Consider the following 20517-nt stretch of genomic DNA (forward strand, 5'->3'; position numbering starts at 1 on the left):
AAATTAATAAAGCAAATAATTATCAAAGTTTTAGACTGAAAATATTATTTATTTTTTTTTTTTTTCACGAGTATATATATATATATATATATATAATTTTTCAATATCTATATTTAATTCTCAACGATTGATTATTATATATTATATAATTCACTAACTACAGTATATATACTATACAAAATATATATATTAATATTATAAATATATTATAAATTTTTATTTATCTAATTTACTTTTTCAAATAAATATATATTGGATCAATTTCAAAATATCTGCCATATTAAATAACAAAAAAATATTGATCGGTACATTGTATTTTTTTGAGCACTTGTTAAAATCACACAACAATTTATTTATATAATAGTATTTTTTCAGTACTAAATTAAAAAAAAAATGAACAGCCACTTAATAAAAGTTACTGCACGAAAAACAAAAAAAAAATAAATAAAATTTAAATTGATAATACATAAATATTGCACAATTTAATGTATATTATATAATAATAATAAAGATTTTTTATTGCACCAAAATTATTTTCCTACTAATGAGGAGGTATTCACAGTATGAAAACAATTCATTTTATAATATAATTAATGCCCGCAGATTATACATATAATATGCGGCAATATTTATAAAATTTTTTAAATATATAAAAAAAAATTAATAGCACTTTGCTCCTTTGGCAATTGCCATTATTTAAATATAATAAGTTAATTAATTTTCATTGTTAAATATAGTATATAAAATTTGGATAAACATACGCCGTTTAAATTATCATTATTGAAACAAATGGCAATATGTTTAGTGCATCGATATAAATCACTAAAATGGTTTTACAGATTATTATTGTTACTGTTAGACAATACAATTTTTTTTTATTTTTTCTACTACACGTTACTTTTATTTTAATTTTATGTTTTTTAATAGATAAAATAATTTTTGCGGAAGACAGTTGTAATATTTGTTGTTACATAACTATATTATAGATAACTCTTATTTTTTGTATCTTTCTGCTATTTACGAATCTTTTAATCACATATATTATTAAACAATATATTAAACAACTATAAATATGCCTCTACTTATATATCATTAAGTAATGTTTATTTGTCTAAAATAAAAATCAAGAGTTTTATTAAACCGCGTAGATGAAGTGAAATCATTAAATTCAGATGAAATATGTTATTATGATAGTTTGGCTTGATCTCTCTAGACTAGACAAAAAAAAAAAAAAAAAACGAAAAATAAAGTATTTTTGAGAAAATGGAAAGATTAAAAGCGTCGATAAAAAAGTAAAATGGAATTATAAAAAATTTAAGTAGAATTTTTTTTAGTTAAAGTTCTTTGGAGCACTTGATAATAAAATTAATTAATTATTAGCAGCTTGTAATGGTAGCAACTGTTGGCGTTGATCAACATCATTTGTTGATTCTATTGGCCTTTCTATTAAACCAAATGTTGCAGTAGCATGAAGTCCAACATCAGCTTAAATTATAAATAAATTAAAAAATTATAAATAATATTTATATAAAATAATTATTAATCTTACCGATACAACTCGCAGGTGCATGTATACGATGATGCCATGGATCTATTGGGGACGACAGTGATGCATAAGGAAAGCAAACGACTGTTTGAAAGGGTGGTGGTGCCAAAACTGGCAAATTATGAGGCAGTATCGTTGCTTGCGGTGGAAATATTGGCCCCGGTGGAAACCCTGATTGTGAAGGTGGTGGCGGCAACATCATTTCATCTATTATTTTTTAAAAATTTTATAAATTCTTATTAATTATTTTTATATAATATTTATTATTAGCAAATTCATAATAAATATAATTATTAAATATCTTAAAGTTGCTTAAAAATATATTTTATGTTAATTTGAATTAATCAACACCAAGTTTTGCATTCAGATAAAAATATAATAAATAACCCACTCATTAGTTATTGAATTTGAAAATTATAACGCGATTGTCATTAAATAACTTCACTATAAAAGGTTTAAAACAAAAACAAAAAATAAAAAATAAATAAATAGAAAACATTGCATACATTAAGACACCAATAACCAGCAATGAATCGATTAACCCAATGATTTTCTATATATACAATACAACAACAATAATATCAATAAAAATTTAAAAAACAATCAATGTAACTAAATAAAAGTAGTTAATAAAATTTATAAATAAAAGGACCAACGCTATCAATGCTAATATTTTTAATAAATAATAAGAGTGTGTTTTGTTTGATGAATGCCTTGATCGAGTTTGAAATTATGAATGGACTTGGCCTACCTTAAAGCACAGAAGTTAGTATCTTACGTAGATCCCCGCTACCATACCGCGATTGACACTTGACCAACCACATTTGTGATATACAAATTATGTATTTTTTTTTATGTAGATAGACTGTACCACTTGCGTGTCTTGCCCTTCTGCCAAATCACCATTAAAAAAAAAAAAAGAAAAACCAGAAAAAAATTGCCTCACTCATGTACATTACATTCATACAATTCATTCATTCATTCATTCGTTAATTATTATTATTATTATTTTTATTTTTATTTTAACAAGTATAAGTAATTCCCAACTGAATTGATATATAGAAAGATTATTATCCTGAGTAATCCTCACGATCTGTCACCTCATATCTACAACAACAACAACAACGACAACAACAACCACATTAAGCATTTTTGGCTAACAATTTTTATATAAATTTTCATATAATGTTATGTTATTAATATAATAATAATAATAATAATAATAATAATAACAACAATAACAATAATAACAACTGTTTGTGCATCCATTTATTTTTATATCAACTAAAGTTTTAACTCAAAAAAATGAAAATAAACTTCTTTTAACATGTTTAAATTTCAAATTATTTCCTTCCACCTTTAAAACCACTCACCATCGTGCGACTGCTTCCAGCTGGAACTTATGAAAATTTAATTTGCGAGACAACAATAGAGAAAGAATAAATGATACTTTTAAATTAGTTAATGACTGTGAATAACAATGACAATTAATAGAAAAAAAAAAAAATATGTATATATATATAAATATCACGGAAAATTTAAGGAAAGCAGCGATAAAAGAATAACCGAGTGTTGAAAAGTTTTCTAATACATTTATGAATGTATAAGAAAATGATTAGAACATTAAGTAGAAAAGATATAAATACTAAAAAATACCAAAAATAATAATAATAATATGAAACTTAAAATAAAAACCACAGTGTTATGGCACAATCTTCTTAACTTGATAAGATAAACCTGAAAACCCAAGTAAAGTATTTCTCATGTTTTTTTTTTTTTTTCTCAAGTAATGTGACAAGGACGATAGACGTACTTTTACCTATTACTAAATTTATCAAGCTTATAATTACTTATTATATTAATTATTTTTTCAGACTATTGCCCGTAAAGAAGCCATGCAATAAATACTACCATATATGTTTCAGTTATAATTGATCTTTCTTTTTTTTTGGAAATAAAATATAGTCAGCAGCAATATTTTTAGTTCAGAAAAAAAAAAAATGATAAATACTAGCAGTCGGAAAAGTACGTCTGTAAGGTTTATAATGAGGATAAAAGTTTACCAATACCGACAAGCGCAAAGATAACCACAAGACACATTTACATTTATTAAACATGATTATTGGATATTATTAAAAATATAATTATAAATTTACAGAGAGTATACAGCAATAAAAAAATTATTATTATTTTTTTTTTTTTTTTTATATTTTTTTTTAATTATTCAAGTGATAGCATAATAATGTTGGTGCTAACATTGCAGCGACCTGTATATCCCATATCTAAATTACTATAATAATTAGTATTATGTATAAAAAATGAAATTAAACATCACACAAAATTTGTATATGTGGATGTGGAATTTTACTTAAGTATTTAATCTAAACACAATAATTCAATAAATGGTAGTTTTCCCATGTATATTATTAAATTTAGTAAAGGCAATAGTGTAAAGCTTTTAAACAACAACCCTACACAATTTCAATCACAATTTATTTCTTTACCACTTCATTATATAAATTATTTATTAAAACTTGATTAAACTGATAAATAATTCATATTGACATTGTTAAAGAGGCGTAAAAAAAAAAAAGAAAAAAAAAAGGAAAAAAACGATAAATTCGTAAAAAAATTAATAACTGACGGAATGTATATTAAAAAAAGGAAAAACAAATAATTAAAACTAAAGATTTTAGGCACCATGTTAGCTATCAACCCAATTTACCCAAATAACTCCAACACATGTGTATAGTTTTTTTATTTTTTTCATGTAATTTATAAAATAGCGTTGAGTTTGAGTTAGTATATCAAATAAAAATTTGAAAGAATAAAAAAAAAAAAAAAAAAAAAAAACTATACACTATGTTTCCACCAGTAATACAATGCTATCCTTTTTTAAAATTAATAAACTTAACAGTAATTGTCATACAAATACACACACACGCACGCGCGCATACATAACATACATATACACATGGAGACGAGTGTACCATTAACCACTTTGAAGATTATAAAATTTAAGTATCTATTTATTTAGATTAATTTATATTAAAACTTTTAAATCTTAATTGTATTGTTTTTTTACAGAATTTAATATTTATTTTATAAGTACTTTAGCAAAAAATATTGTTTAATTATTTTAAAAATTATATACTTGTTTGATACTTATATAACTCTCACCATGTGTATTATTAATGGAAGACGAAATTGTCAAAAAAAAAAAAAAAAAAAAAAAAAAAAAGATTCGAAAAATTAAGCATTGCAATGACTATGATTTAAATTAAAAAAAAAAAAAATTAATGAATTAAAATGTCCATTAATAATTATTTGAAAAATGAACTATTATGATATTTCACTGCATGCAAGTGTGTCACTCAATTAAATATTGAGTAATTTCTGAAGCAAGATTCATCATAATTATCTTTTATTATAATTATCATTGAATTACGTGGCAAGACATAATTTTTTCATTCAACCAGTTATCTTAAGAATAAATTCGATGGGAATATTTAGAGTTTGATCATCCAATTATATGATCCGAAATAAAAAAAAAAAAAAAAAAAAAATAACAATTAATCGGTTAGAATTAAAGCTTGCATTAAACTTGAAATGTTGATTATACATACTTTCACATGAGTATAAATGGATAAATAATATTATGGTATGTGTTACTTAATTTTGAATTATTTAAATAAGGACTTTTTTTAGAAAAACAACTGCCAACACAAAGTTGTAGTTATCTAATATAAAGCTCATTGCATAAAAAATAACTCAATGTAAATAGTGTAAAACCGAATAAATATTAACGGCAATTGTCAATCTATATATATATATTTAATATTACTGTAATTATTTTTAATATTAATAGATAATTAATTATTTAATAGTTATCGGACGGTTTCATCATATTTAACATTAGTCATAAGTCACTAAAGAAACATAATAAAAAGCGAAATATATATATATAAATTTTAATTTTAATTTTCTTCATACTGGCAATAGAAATGAAAAAAAATTATTCCAATAATTTTTCATTTTTTTTAATGAATTTGTTTAAGGCACTATACTCTTTAAGTAAAATTTTATAAAATATTTAAGTAACAAGATTGTAAAAACAAATAAAAAAAAAACAAAAAGATATATTTTTTAGTTATAAATGATTGTACTGCAATACTTTGATAAGTATATACTACTTACGATAAAATGCTATTTATTTCTAAGTACTTTTTTTTAAATGATTATTTTCGTAAATTACAAGTATAAAAAGAATAAAGAAAAAAATTTTATAAAAAAATATTGATAAATGTATTAAAATAGCCGCCGTATTATTGATTGTACTGTAAATGTTTTTAACACAACCATCAAATAATTTTACCAAAAAATAAATTTTTTTTTGTGCAAGATTAATAATAATTTAATCAGATATAAAATCGTTAAAGTAAATAAATGCATTATTTATATATAAAAAAAAAAAAAGTAATATAATATACTCAGATTACTATAAAAAGGGGATTAAATCTGAGGATAAAATTGAGCGGGGTAGGCAAGACCGGATGTACCAGCGGGTGCCGCAGCAGCATGAAAACCTGGAGGTGTTTGCCAAGCTGGGCGTTTTGATATATTGGTGACAGTATCACCACTAGAAAATGCATTTTCCCATGATCTTTTAATTCCCATAAATGCAGCGGGATTTATTGATTGGGTTTGTACAATTGGTGATAAAAGTGTGTGAGGACCAGGAGGTCGAAGAATTGGAATTCTCGAAGGCATATTAAAAAATAAAAATGGTGGTTGTGTTGGTGGAGAGTGAAGAGCAGCCGCATGAACAGCTGCAGCTGCTGCAGCAGCAGCAGCAGAAGCTGCATGATGATGATGATGATGATTTATTGAATAAGAAGATAATTGATGTTGCGTGGGGGAGGGTAAGGCAAGAGCTTTACTAGTTACAACAGCATTTTGTGATCCGGCAGTTGTTGATGTCGATTGATGTGATGGTGGAGGCGGATTACCGGCAAGTGCCATTAACCAAAAATCTTGATTTCTCATAGCTTGAGCCTGCACTTGAGCTTGTGCTTGTGCTTGAGCTTGAGCTTGAGCTTGTGCCTGTGCCTGTGCCTGTACTAATGCATGTATATCCCATAATGGGGGTTGGGTAGTTGTTTGTACCGGTAAAGATGATGGTACGGCAGGAGGAGCTAGGGCCGGGTGTGTATGTGAGCTCAACGTACCGGATGACAGCAGCGATTTGGCAACTGGTGGCGCTGCACCTGTCAATACTAGATTCATGTCATCACCGCTACACTGGAAGACTTCGATGTAACGTTGTTTCTTTCCAAATATCATATAACGATGGTGACGTTGTGATGCACACGCGAATGCTGAACTCTCGCTGTCCATTTGAATAAATGCTTCACCCGAGGGTTGACCCTGATATTTATAAAAATTAAAAAAAATAATGTTATTTAAGTAACAATTACAATATTATAATGTTAAATTTATCCATCTATTTTTAAATATTTATATATATATATATGTATATATCGATATGTACTTGAGAATTGTAAACCATATGAACTCCACGGTAGACAATGTGCTTTGCGTATTCACCCATAAATTCTAAAATATGCTCAACCAGCGCTTCGTAAGGTAGTCCACGTAATCTGACACAGTCTTTTCTAGTTCCCGATGTAATTATATATTGTGGAAGCAATGGAGGTGGTAGTGGTAACATTGGTGTCATATCGACTTGTGGTTTAATATCTATAGCTCTATTGAGAACCTAAAAATTTTATTAAAAAAAAAAATTTTATTATTATTATTATTATTATTATTTTATTACTATTATTATTACACACCTGTTGTACTTCTGCAGTTGTACTTCGAAATAATTCAATATATCTAACGCCAATACATTCACGATGTTTGCTAAGTGCTTTTTCAGCATCAGCTTCTTTAGCAAATAAAACAAAAGCATCTCCTGTAGCTCTGCCATCTGGTTTTTTTACGAATAACACTCCATCTTCACCATCAAGCACTTGACATGGATTCTGACCACCAGAAAAAAATTCAATCTAAAAATATAATAAATAAACAATTAAAAATAAAAAAATTAATAAATTAAAACATTAAACTTTTGATTTTTTTTTCTCCCTTCTTTCTTTAAGTTTTATTTAACTAACCACTTGTTTGGCAACGCAGTCGTATGGTAAGCCTCGCATTCGTACAATGACTTGAGCACCACGTGAAAGAAATGCATGAGCTTCACCACTAGCACCACCTGCAACTCTCACAAATTCTTCACCAGATGATTTGTACACCTCAATGTATCGTTTACCAATATGATGTTTATGCCTTTTTAATGCCATATCTCTGTGTTCTTTATTAATAAATCGTACCAAAGCTTCACCGTTCCGTCTGCCTTGCGGACTTAAACATAAGGCAACTCCACCCCTATTTAATAATTTTAATAATCAATTATTATTTTTATTTTATTTCAAGGGTTAAAAATTAAAAATTTTTATTCATCCATTTGAATGAAATAATAAATAATAACGTCGATATTATAAAGTAGAATAAAATTAATCTTTGACCTCAGATAAATTTTATCGAAAAAAATTAAGAAAAAATATAACATTATCTAGGTAAAAAATTTAAGCAATAAAAAAATTATGAGAAAAATTAAAAAAATTAAATTACTATTATAAGGAAAATAAATATTTTACTATTACTATTATTATTACCTTGATGAATCAGTCCTAAAAATTTGACCAGCAAATGTTAAATTTGTTTTTTTTTTTTTTTTTTTTTTTTATTAAAATCATTTTGTGTAAAATAGCGAAACAATTAAATCTACTAATTTTAAATTTATTATTTATTACTCACTTTGCAACATTTAATCCACGAAAAAATTTAGCAATATCCTGATCGGATGATTGCCACGGTAAACCACGGGCTCTCACAACACAATTGTTATCAACTTCTTCATCTTTTGAGCTAAAAAATTAATTCAAAGAATATTAATTTTAAACTATAAATTAAATTAAATTTTTATAAATAATCAACCAACCATATACCAGGTTCTAAAATAAGATTTATTACTTCTGGAATGTGAAATATGTGTCCTGAAAATAAAATATATATTATATATATTAATAATTCAATACATGAATCATTTGCTATTCGGTTTTCGAGTAATTATACGCCTTTATCCTGTCTCTTATTTCTTAAATATTTATTATTATTATTTTTTATTTCTCTTTCTTACTTTTTCCAATAAAACTTCTGACTCAGTCTCTGTCGACTTATTTACTGAAAGCTAAGCACAATACTTGGTTTAATAATTTTTTGTTGACTTTGCTGAATTGATGCAACTAATTACAACCCAACGAATAAAAGAACTATCCATTAAAATAAGTCTATTGTATTTTATATTTATATTTTTATTTACGAATAAATTGCAAAACCAGATGAAAAAAAATATTAATAAATAAATAATCAAATGAGTTGAGAACAACTGAGATAAGAATATTGCAGTAGCTCTCGTTAACTAATAATAATATTGAACATGTCGAATAATCTGTGCGTATATATTGCCTGTTGAGCCAGTATAACAATTTATATATGTATATTTTTTTTTAACTCCATTTTTATAACTATAAAAGCTAGATAAATTGTATTCAAACATGTATTTATATATTTATAAAAAAAGACAGAAAAAAAAATCATAAAATATGATGCGATAATTTACATAATTTATAAAAATTTTTTCTTTATATATATATAGCTATATCATGTCGCACAATGTAAACCAATATATTAAAAAAACAAGTAGCAAGTTTATATCTATGAATACCTTTTTTATTATATTATTTCTTCTTTAATTTTTTTTATAAAACACATGACTATAACATGAAAAAGTATTGCCTTAAAAAATTATGTAGATACGAAAAAAAAATTACAAAATTTACTTGTGTTTTTTTTTTTTTTTTTTTTTTTTTTTTTTTTTTTTTTTTTTTTCATTTTAGAAATCTTACCATCTTTAATCATTCTTTGAATAACGTTAACCATATCTTGAACTTCCTTTACATGAAAATCATTATCAGTGTCTAGTGACATACCAAAATCTATCATTTATTGAGTTAAGGATTCAATAATAATAATAATCAAATAATAATAATGATAAACGAGAAATAATAGATGAAAAAAAAAAGTAGAGGCCAGCCAGAGAACGTCAAAGTGTTTATTGATACAGGAAAGGGATTGAAACATATATTATCAACACTTTGTACAGACGCTAGGCTCGAACGCTAGACCTGCCGTTTGGTGAATCAAAGCCATATAACTTGGATTTATTCGGACACGTTTTACCATATGACCATAGGACATATTGAATATACAATATCTACTCTTAGGTGTATGTACAATATCTTTTAAAAACACTGTAAAATAAAGTGTTAAATAAATAATTTATTATAATAATAATAATTAAACAGAATTATTCAAATATATTATGTGTCAACATAAGAATTTTCATAAAATATAATTAAATTGTGATGATATTTAATGGTGTAGATGGTGATTGTGACCTTTAAACTGAGCAAACTGATAAGCATTGCTCTAACCTCACGTCTTTTTATTACAGAGTAGATATCACTATAATATATAACTGCTCTTACTGACCCAATAAATTATTTAAATCCTCTATACTATTTTAACTCTATAAACTCTATAAAGTTTTTGTAATAATGCTCATTTATATAATTAATATAAATTAATTATTTTGAATAATAGGTGTGTATATATAATACAACTTTTATAAATTGTAAGATTTTAAAGTTAAAATAAATATTATATTGATTTCACCTGTACCAGATGTATATCTTATTATGACTTTATTAATACTATATAAGTGTATAGGTTTAGGTATGTTTTAACGTATACTTCAGTATTATGCTTATATATTATATACACACAACTGTCGAGAAACAATACAACTGGTGTTAAATAAGTATAATATAAGTGATATCAAGCACAATGATCAACTGTGCTTTCAGTTTATGTACAACTCTTAAAAATATTTAATAATATAAAGATAAAAAATAATAATTCAATGTAAAATTTAATTTTAAATCCTTGTGTCCTTGAAACTATATGACGTGCTTTTTATTTATTCTTATGTCGCCGACAGAGAGAAAGAAAATAAAAAAAAGAAAAAGAAAAAAAAAATGTAAATATATTTAAGCCGGTATATGCTGCGTATATTATATATATATATATAAGATATATCTGAATATACATGCTTTGAGGCGCTTTGATAAAGCTGAATAGAAGGCACCTGTTGATCCATTCGAGATTTAATATTTAACCCAACAATTATATTTTTTATATTTATATTATTATTAAATTTTAGTTTAATATGGATTATAAATAAAACTATATTACATACCTATTTCAGAATCTCGAGAAAAAATATTATAATTTAATTAAATAACGAAAATCACATCCAAGACTAGCACATTAATGTTTTGAATAAATCTTCAATATTCTGTTATATATAATTATTTTTTTGTTTTTTTATTTTATGTTTTAAAGCAAAACTGTATCGATATATCGATATGTGTAATATATATTAAATATTAAAAATAAAATGGAGCTAATATTTGGATAATTGTGTGAGGTTACAAGAACAAAACGATTTATAATTACTTTATAACGTACTCCAATCGTACTGGTAGAGTTTGTCAAGTCTGAGTCCGGTGATATCTAACGAGATTTTTACCGACCATTTATGCTGTATATGTATTGATGATTGCTCATATTATTCCTACATATTCGTATTATTTTATTTTCCGTGTATTTGTTAACGACTAAATATATATATATATATATATATAAATTTTATACGCAAACACTGCAAACACTACTAACATTGATAATAATGTGGGCATGCGCGCGGAAATACGTTGGACGCTTGCGCAGTAAGACTATTAATTTAAAACCCGCGATAAATAATTATGATTCAAATATTTTATTTAAATAATTACTATCACTTATTTGATGATTTTAACATGTCTGAAATTGTTAATTTTACAATTACAGTTTTTATCCATGATTTTTTTCTATGATAACCAATAAAAAAATAAACTAAAAGTATTGTAGCCGGATTTATATACTTATATACATTTATATGCTTCATTTTATGGCATTCTATTATTCATGAAACGAGCAAAGGTACACGGTCACAAGTTAGTTATCACAGCCATGTTGTTACATAATATAGAACTAGCTGTATACCATTATTATTATTATTATTTTTTTTTTTTTTTTTTTTTTTTTTTTTTTTTTCATTTAGACTCATGGTAGAAATTTAAATAAAAAATAATTATCAATAAACATACTACACCAGAAAATATACAAACTGATGAGATTAAATGTAATAAGCAACAACATATGTATGTCAAAAATAAAGTATATATACTTTTATATTTTATATACATTGGTTAGTGATTATTTGTCATCATATATAAAGAAGGCCTGCTGGGTCATGCCAGTTACGCAGAGTTTCGAATTTAAATTTTATGGATAACTAATGTTTAATGTATGTCAGGCTTTAAAGTATATGCTCATCGTATAGTAGTAGTCATATATGACGCACGTTAGGTGATGAGATGGTTGACCTTTACGTTACGATTGTAACTGAAACAACTTTTTGTCTCTTTTCAAATAAAAAAAACTATAAGTAAATAATTAATTAAGTTTTTTTACAATTATACCTGACAAAATATACCCACATTGATAATATAGTAATCAACATCTATAATTTTAACAGTATTTAAAGTCACTATACATTTGTATGTATATGTATAGATAGATATGATATTTAATTTGGGTAATTAATAAATTATTTAAATAAATGCAGCCATTTATACAAATGCAATTGCGATGTTAAGAAACACTGACACGGTTGACCTGAGATTAATATGTTATTCAAGAATATCTATAACGATCATAGTATACTTCAGAATATATGTGTGTCCTTAAAGAATAATATATAATTAAATTTTACTTCGCGTTGTAATTTTTAGTGTTAATAAAATAAAAATAAAGTATTGGTACATGAATATTGCTATAATAATAATAATAAAATATTATCATATTTTACGTAATTATTTAAATGATGAAAAGGATACATTGAATCATTTCTTGAATACTGGGGGTAGCAAGTTCTCCTTGTGTTGAATAACAATTGGTAAATTCCTTACGAAGGTCATAAAAATAATTGTAATATTCCGGGAGGTCTAGATCTTTATTGTAACATTCAGGATGAAGACATTGTCTAAGAGGAGCTTGACCATCAACTACGAAACGAGGTGAACTTCCAGCGGATATACATGTCAAAGATGACCACCAACTTTCAAACTAAAAATTTTAAATATTAATTTTATTTTTATTAAAATCATTAGCTTATGATAATTCAAAACTCAAATGATCATGTACGCCCGAATGCCCCTATCATTGTCGACTTTAAACATATAATTTAGTAACTATTCATTTACTTATATGATTAAACGATTATACCCGCATAACGATATTTTCAATCAATAATATTATAAATAAAACAGATGATTATTTAAATAATGTTACAATTAAATTTAAATTATTTTATTTTTACCCTTTCCCTTCAAACTAAAACAGTTGCTATTATTATTATTTTCATCATAGATGTAGTTATAATTTTATGATAAATGATAATGTATATATATATATATATATATATATGATGTCTACCTGTTGAATAGCTTGATTCAATGGAACACCATGTTCTCGAAGAGTTTGTTCATTTAGACTTGGCGCATGCGTTAATGCTGTCTCGCTAATAACACTATTTGATGTTGTTGATTCTAAAGTATCTTCTTCTTGCTGATTAGCTTCCAGCATAGATGATGGCTGTACGATATATTGTTTATGACCTATCACCTGGAAATATATATAATAAAAAACAATAATTATTCAACAGTTAATATCTTAATTTTTTACGCATAAAATGTTACCACATCGGGAAATACATGTATGACAAAAATTATAATAATATATATTTAGTTTGCAATTAAAAAAAAAATCATTGACTTGTATGATTGACGTTAAATTTATTAACATATCATTAACTTTCCGATGATAATGAATGAATTATTAATGGAATTCAATAAAGATAATACATACACACAATTCTCAGTATAGGTAAACGCGTTACTCCATATATTTTTTATAATATTACTTTTTTGGATTTTTTGTTAGTCATTGTCATAATACATAACTATGTAACTATATGTATGTATATATATTTTATATATGTTTATTTTAAATTTTTTAAAGAAAAAAATTTTTTCTTATCAAAATTTCCAATCTCTAATAACAAAAAAACCGAGCGAATTGATACCTTGAAAAATTAAAACGAAAAATATTTAAATTAACTATATAAAGGAGCATAAGTAAAAAAAAAAATAAATAAAAAGTTATTTTTTTATTAATACCTCTTGATTTATAACTCGCCCTTCATATATACATTTGCTTAATAATTTTTATTAAAGTTAGTAAAATATAAAATATAACTGCATACTATACGTTAATTTATAAACATGATTCACTCATCAGTTAACATAATATAACGTGATGAGATTATCAAAGTCCAGATTTTTTTTTTATCGTAAAATAAAATATTAATAAATTTACAAACTAACATGATATATAAATATCATAAAAAGAGTACGAAATCATCTATCTTGCTCATAACTGGATAAGATAACATCCAGATTTAATATTAAATGATATTATTAAAACATTATTTGTTTATATATAATTATAGAGAAATAAAAAATTTTTTTTCGTACAACAGGATAAAAATATCAATTTAAAGTGAATCAATTATGAATATTATATATACGTGTATTAATTTGACAAAGTTAGCATTGTCAGTAACTAATTTTTATTTCAAGTGGTTGCAAAAAATTTTAATGAAATGAATAATTTATTAAAAATAGAGTTTAATATAAAATAACGGGTTATAATTCGCCGCAATGGCCGGCACGAACTCTCTCGATGGACGACCTTCCGAGGGCGCGACGCTCCGCCTCCGCTACCAGATATATTATTTTAAAAACAATGGCAGCTGCTCCACATGCTTCATATGCAATCATATCTATTATCTCACAAACGTTATCTTATATTTCACTATGAAAGTATTGATAAATTTACTTGCATACATATTTTTCTCAAAAATACTGACACCTATTGAGTAATGGTATAGTATATATGTATATATATATATATATATATATATATATATATATATATTTCTTTCTACATATATATAACTTTAATAATATAAGACTGCGTATTTCATTGATATAATGGTTTTAAAAATAATTCGATTTAATTTAAAAATAAAAATGAATATTGTTGTTAGTTATAGATTTATATTATAAACATGTCAATATTATTTTGTAATAAAAATTAAAAAAAAAATAAAGTAAGTTGACTGATATGCAGAAAGAAAAAGAAGAAGCGTGGTAGAATGGTAGAATGATAGAATGATAGAATGATAGAATGACAAAGCAAAATGTTAACACGACATACGATAATAATATGTTTGACAAGGTTACATTTAAATTCTTAAATATTATTATAGATATTGACAGAATACACAACACACTTGCCAATAACATATATGTATTGTAAGATAATTTTTTTTTGTTTATATATTAATGTATTGAAAATCTAACAAAATATGACAATATAATATCGTATTTTTATGATATACCTTATTTTGGAGTACATCGATGAGAACATAAATGAGAAGTATAATTTCTTCTTCGTCAGAACCGAGTGCATTGCCCTGAAGTCCTGCGGTCGCTACGTAAAGAACGACAAGGTGGCTCGGTCCTTTTTCTCCCGTCATCATCTGCATTTTTTTAGAGCTCCTTCAGGCGCTTATAGCGCCGTACTCGAGCTCTTTTACTACACTTGTCAACCGCACTCACAATTTATAATTATTATAATATAATATCACTGATGTAAAAAGATTCATCCAAAATTACTAACTTAAATTTTACCGTTATAACAAAATAAAATTTATTTTATTTTATTTTTTTAAATCTTTAAATTTTATTTATCTGCACATAACATGATTTATGAATACCCGATATTACTCAAATTAAAAACTTTTATTTCAAATAATTATATTATTATCTATTAAAGGTTATGATCGATCAGCACTTGATGAAAAAAAACTAATTTTACCAAGAAAGCACCATTAGGTAAGGTATAGTAAAAAAAATTAGATATCCACTTATCGGTAAGTATACACAACAATCACTTGTGTCAAATCTAAAAGTCGTTTAAATATTTTAACCTTACAAAACTCATGTCCGTTTAATATTTAAAAATATTAAAACACTGTGTAAACTAAAATTTATTGAACAACAACAAAATAAAAAAAAAAAAGCAATAAACAAAAATTAAAGAAGAAAAAAAAACCAAAACGAAACGAAAACTGAATAAAACTAAAAATGAAAAAAAAAAGAGTAAACGTTTATTTTGTCGCTCACACGTCTCACACGTCTCAGGTGATCGCTGGTGATCGCGCGCACTGTCGTTGGTTCACCTGGCGACTGCGCGTCGTTTGCGATTCGTCTGCTTCCCTCCCCTACTTTCATGTTACCTCCGTCAGGCCCCGCTTATTCTATACCATTCTATACCTTGTATACGTATACAGTTCATACAAATCATACAGTTCTTTCTTCATCACCTTGTATATTTATCTCTTTCTGTCGTTTATATACTACCATACACTACTTGTATTCAATTCCATTATTACTGTTGTTTTTTTGACGTTGTTACTTCACAACTACAATTAAAACTCATACTACTACTACTACTACTACTACTACTACTACTATTGCTACTATTACTACTATTACTACAATAAATAAATATTTATTTATTTTTATGAATATTATTGAGTGTGTGTTGATTTTGTTATTTTAAATTTAATGTAATAAACCTAATAATTTATGAATAAAACAATAGTTAAAATATTTAAATATTGATATAAAGTTATTTGGTTGTACCATCAACAATACAACAACTGTAAAAATTCAAGCAAAGTACAGGTAGGAAAATCAAAGGGAAAGGTGAATTTTTATGTATTGTGTCATATGTATATGTATCTTGTGTATCTATAGGTATTTACAGTGTATATGTATTAGTGTAGGTATGCTATAAGCCAGGTGTTCAGACCCTCCACTCATATAATGCTTGTCCAGTTCACTCTATACCCTCTATACACTTAGTTCTATGCTCTATACTATACCTATACAAGACGACACTCTTTTCCCCTTCCCCTTCCATTATTCACTTTTTCATCATCCCTCCACTTCTCGACATCCCTTCTCAAAACACCGTCTGAGCCTAAGCGTCTAGACTTTGAACGATCACTGCGATTTCCAAAGAATTTATAAGATTAATGCAAACCTAGATAGAATGCTATAGAATACATACTGTCATTTTATTATTAATTAATCTTTATTCCTTTTATTTTTTTTTTTTTTTTTTTTTTTTTTTTTTAATTGATTGTGTAATTATTTAATAAACACCAAAGACGTGTAGATTTTTATAAATTTTAAATTGTTAATAAATTAATTTTTAAAAATAATACTAATTAAGTTTGATCTGTAATAATTCAATTAAACATGATAATTTTAGTTTTTTTCTTCAACTAAGAGTTTATTATCATATATATACGTACAACCATACAGCATCTACCGTTATATACTTATTATTATATACACAGACCTATAATAAAAATTAATCGTCTCTTTCCTTGTTGATTACAATAACATACATGTATATAGCGATTAAGAAAAACAAAATATTCAAGATTTATAATAATTTTTATACAGTATAATCAATATATGGCAATAGACATATGATGTCTATTTATTTAGTAAAATTATTCAAAACTTAAATATCGTTAAGATGTTATTTTTTTATAATTTGATTTAATTTATGGGATTATAAATTTCGTAATTTCATTTTAATGTATTTGTTTGTATTTGATATGAAAATAAAAAAAGAAGTTATATTTATGTATATATGACGATGAAAAGTGATCAAGAGAATCTAATTAACTTGAACTTGAACAAACAAATGTTACATATATCTATAATATAGAATACACCTATAGCTAATGTAATCATCGCTTGTGGAATATCGTGATATTTGTTAGTTGTTGCTATAAAATCCTCGAGTATATTCTCATAATGGTATAAAATAAGCTGTTGCCAGAGTATTATTATATGTATATATGGATAAAAAGCTGTTTATTGGTGTTGGTTTTGGACTCGACTAGCTATTGGACGATCACCTGTTGCTCTTTCTGTTCCTATTGGCCGTATTTAACTGATGCTTTTAAAACATGACACAGTGACGAGACAAGTGCAATGGTAATAATAATAATAATAATAATAATAATAATAATAATAATAATAATAACAAAACCAATTTATCCATCGTGATATACAACTATAACATATACATTTATTGACGTCTATTAGTATCTATATATATTAAGGTAAAAAATTATTAATTTTTTTAACTTTATTATATTATTAGATTGATTTTATATTATTACATTCAAATTTTATACTTGACCGTTTGTTTCGATGTTTATTACTTTGAAATAAATGCCAAAATAAATTTACTTTAATTACAGTAATAACTATAATATGTAATACAAAATACCATTTAAAGATATTATAGAGTATATTATAGATTATGAATCGACAATTGAGCTACTAGTAGAGTACAAGTATATAGGGATGTAGTCATCGACAGAGCGCGGACATTGTACCGTAAGTCACGGTGCTGCAATCAAACCAAGTATTATATAGAAAAAAAATATAGTCGTCGACTTTAAATATATATATATATATATATATATTTTCTGTTATTTTTGTTCCATGTACAATCAACCCATATTTTTTTTATGCATCAAAAGGTATGGCAGGTGTTTGATGCGGGTCGCAACTAAGCAATATATCTAACTTATGTTTACTGTCGTACTATGCGTTTAATAATAACAACAACAATCATAATTATTATTATAAATATTTATTCGTACATGAATAAATCAAATACATATTTTATTAGAATTTTTCATATAAATCAATTTAAAAAAAAAAAAAAAATTTTTTAAATAGATAGATTAAAAGGTTTTTTTGTATAGTATAGTAATAATTTTCCAAAGATTTTATATATATACACATATATAAATATATTATGTTATTAACCCGATTTCCTGTAAAATGAATCGTCTTCTAATGGATATATCTTGTCTGATGGAAGTAGGGACGTGACGACCACTGATATAATCTGACTTGTATACTTTCTAGGCTATCACAGGACTTGTATATCCAGTTTTGGAATCGTCCACAGCTTTAAGTGAAGTTGCGTAAGGTGCGAACCATAGGCGTCGAATCGTATGCTTTTCGGTTATTTTTTTTTTATATTATTTTAAAAATTATATCTCATCAATTTCATTTATATTGCACATAACTACGATTATAACTATAATAAATCCTAATTATATTTTATCGAAATAAATATATTATTATAATAATAATAATAATAATAATAATAATAATAATAATAATATAATTTCATTTTATTACTAAAACTACAAATGAAATTTTATTTAAACTCATATATGAATAATTATTATTCAATTTAATATAATTGATAATGCAAAATTTAAATAGTCATCGGTTATACTTTCACTTAACGAATTGTATTTATATATAATAATATATTATAATTCACGTATCTACGATTTGTATACTATTGTATTTGCGGCCCATAGGGAACATAAGTCTCAGGGTCGATAAAATTAATAAATAAATAGAGTATATATTGAGAGAGAAATATAAAAAGATTAAAAGGGGCTGAAGAGCTCGTTAAAATTATTGAATTATCAGAGCTTAGGATTTTTGTTTTTTCTTTTATACTATTTAACATCTCCGTTTACATACATTTATTATTAATTATTATCTATTACTTACATTATATACAATATCTTATACCACAAACATTAATTCAGCTATGCGTATTATCACATAGTTATATTCGGCAGGAGGGGCACCAGCAATTCAAATTTTATTATAACTATTTAAAGTTTGTTCTATTAAAATATCCGGATAACCTATTATCATTCTGTATAGATATTATGTATGAACAAGGATATTTACAATAATTGAATTTCTATAGAGTAAATTGTAATTAATGCAGTTATTATATCTATAAAATAAAAAATATAATGATGACTATTTTCTAATCCACTACCGACTTATTATATTGTTAATTATTTAAAAAGTGTAAAACAATACGAAAAAAATAAGTCTTATGCTAGAAGGTACGAAAAATAAAACATAAAAAAAAAAGAAATTCGGTGAAAGAAAATAAAAATAATAAAAATGAGACGCGACCAAGTATATAAGCACAAAGATGGGAAGCAGGCATGTAAAGACGTAAACGTAAAGAGATAGTGGTCGCTGACCCGTTTGGAACGTTGACTCTATGCGGTAGTCAATCCCCTCTTCTTCTACTTCTTCTCCTTGGAAACCTTGCTTTACCTTTACCAACAAGTTACCTTGCGCTTACCTCACTACTATACATTTTTTTTTTTTTTTTTTTTTTTTTTTTCATCTTTATCAATGTTCTGTTGCTGCTACTATTTTATCATATTCTTCATTTATTTTTATTATTATAACCTTTTTTTTTTTCTTTAGACACACAGTTTCTTTACGTTTTCATTATGTACTGTGATGTATCATTATTTTTTTCCAATCGAAATCAAGCAAATAAAAATAAAATAAAAAAGGCAACCCATTAACAAGTATTACACTTTTTTTAACCGGATA

At 25.2% G+C, this 20517-nt stretch overlaps 1 protein-coding gene across 2 annotated transcripts; it reads right to left on the reverse strand.

The window, feature by feature from the left end:
- Window positions 1–185: 185 nt before the first annotated feature.
- Window positions 186–16201, reverse strand: LOC103571987 (RNA-binding protein fusilli). Of its 2 annotated transcripts, XM_014442911.2 has the most exons (12): window positions 15363–16201; window positions 13334–13522; window positions 12736–12964; window positions 9580–9669; window positions 8613–8667; window positions 8429–8539; window positions 7726–7996; window positions 7402–7617; window positions 7098–7325; window positions 6775–6973; window positions 1550–1753; window positions 186–1485 (listed from the first exon to the last, which is right to left on the reverse strand). In XM_014442911.2, the coding sequence occupies exons 1-12, from the start codon at window positions 15507–15509 to the stop codon at window positions 1370–1372; spliced, it is 2055 nt and encodes a 684-aa protein (XP_014298397.1). In that variant the 5' UTR covers window positions 15510–16201; the 3' UTR covers window positions 186–1369. The 2 variants fall into 2 exon arrangements, with proteins under 2 accessions (XP_014298397.1, XP_014298395.1); XM_014442909.2 differs by lacking the exons at window positions 186–1485; window positions 1550–1753 and having other exon boundaries at window positions 5865–6973.
- Window positions 16202–20517: the final 4316 nt, after the last annotated feature.

This window comes from Microplitis demolitor, chromosome 3 (genome assembly GCF_026212275.2).
Source record: "Microplitis demolitor isolate Queensland-Clemson2020A chromosome 3, iyMicDemo2.1a, whole genome shotgun sequence".
Lineage (NCBI taxonomy): Eukaryota > Metazoa > Arthropoda > Insecta > Hymenoptera > Braconidae > Microplitis > Microplitis demolitor.

Coding starts and splice junctions, on each gene's coding strand:
- LOC103571987 (XM_014442909.2), bottom strand. CDS start 15,509: ATGCAGATGATGACGGGAGAAAAAGGACCGAGCCACCTTGTCGTTCTT. Junction 12,965..13,333: donor TGAATCAAGCTATTCAACAG/GTAGACATCATA, acceptor TAAAATTTTTAG/TTTGAAAGTTGGTGGTCATC. Junction 7,997..8,428: donor CGTGGATTAAATGTTGCAAA/GTGAGTAATAAA, acceptor ATTATTAAATAG/GGGTGGAGTTGCCTTATGTT.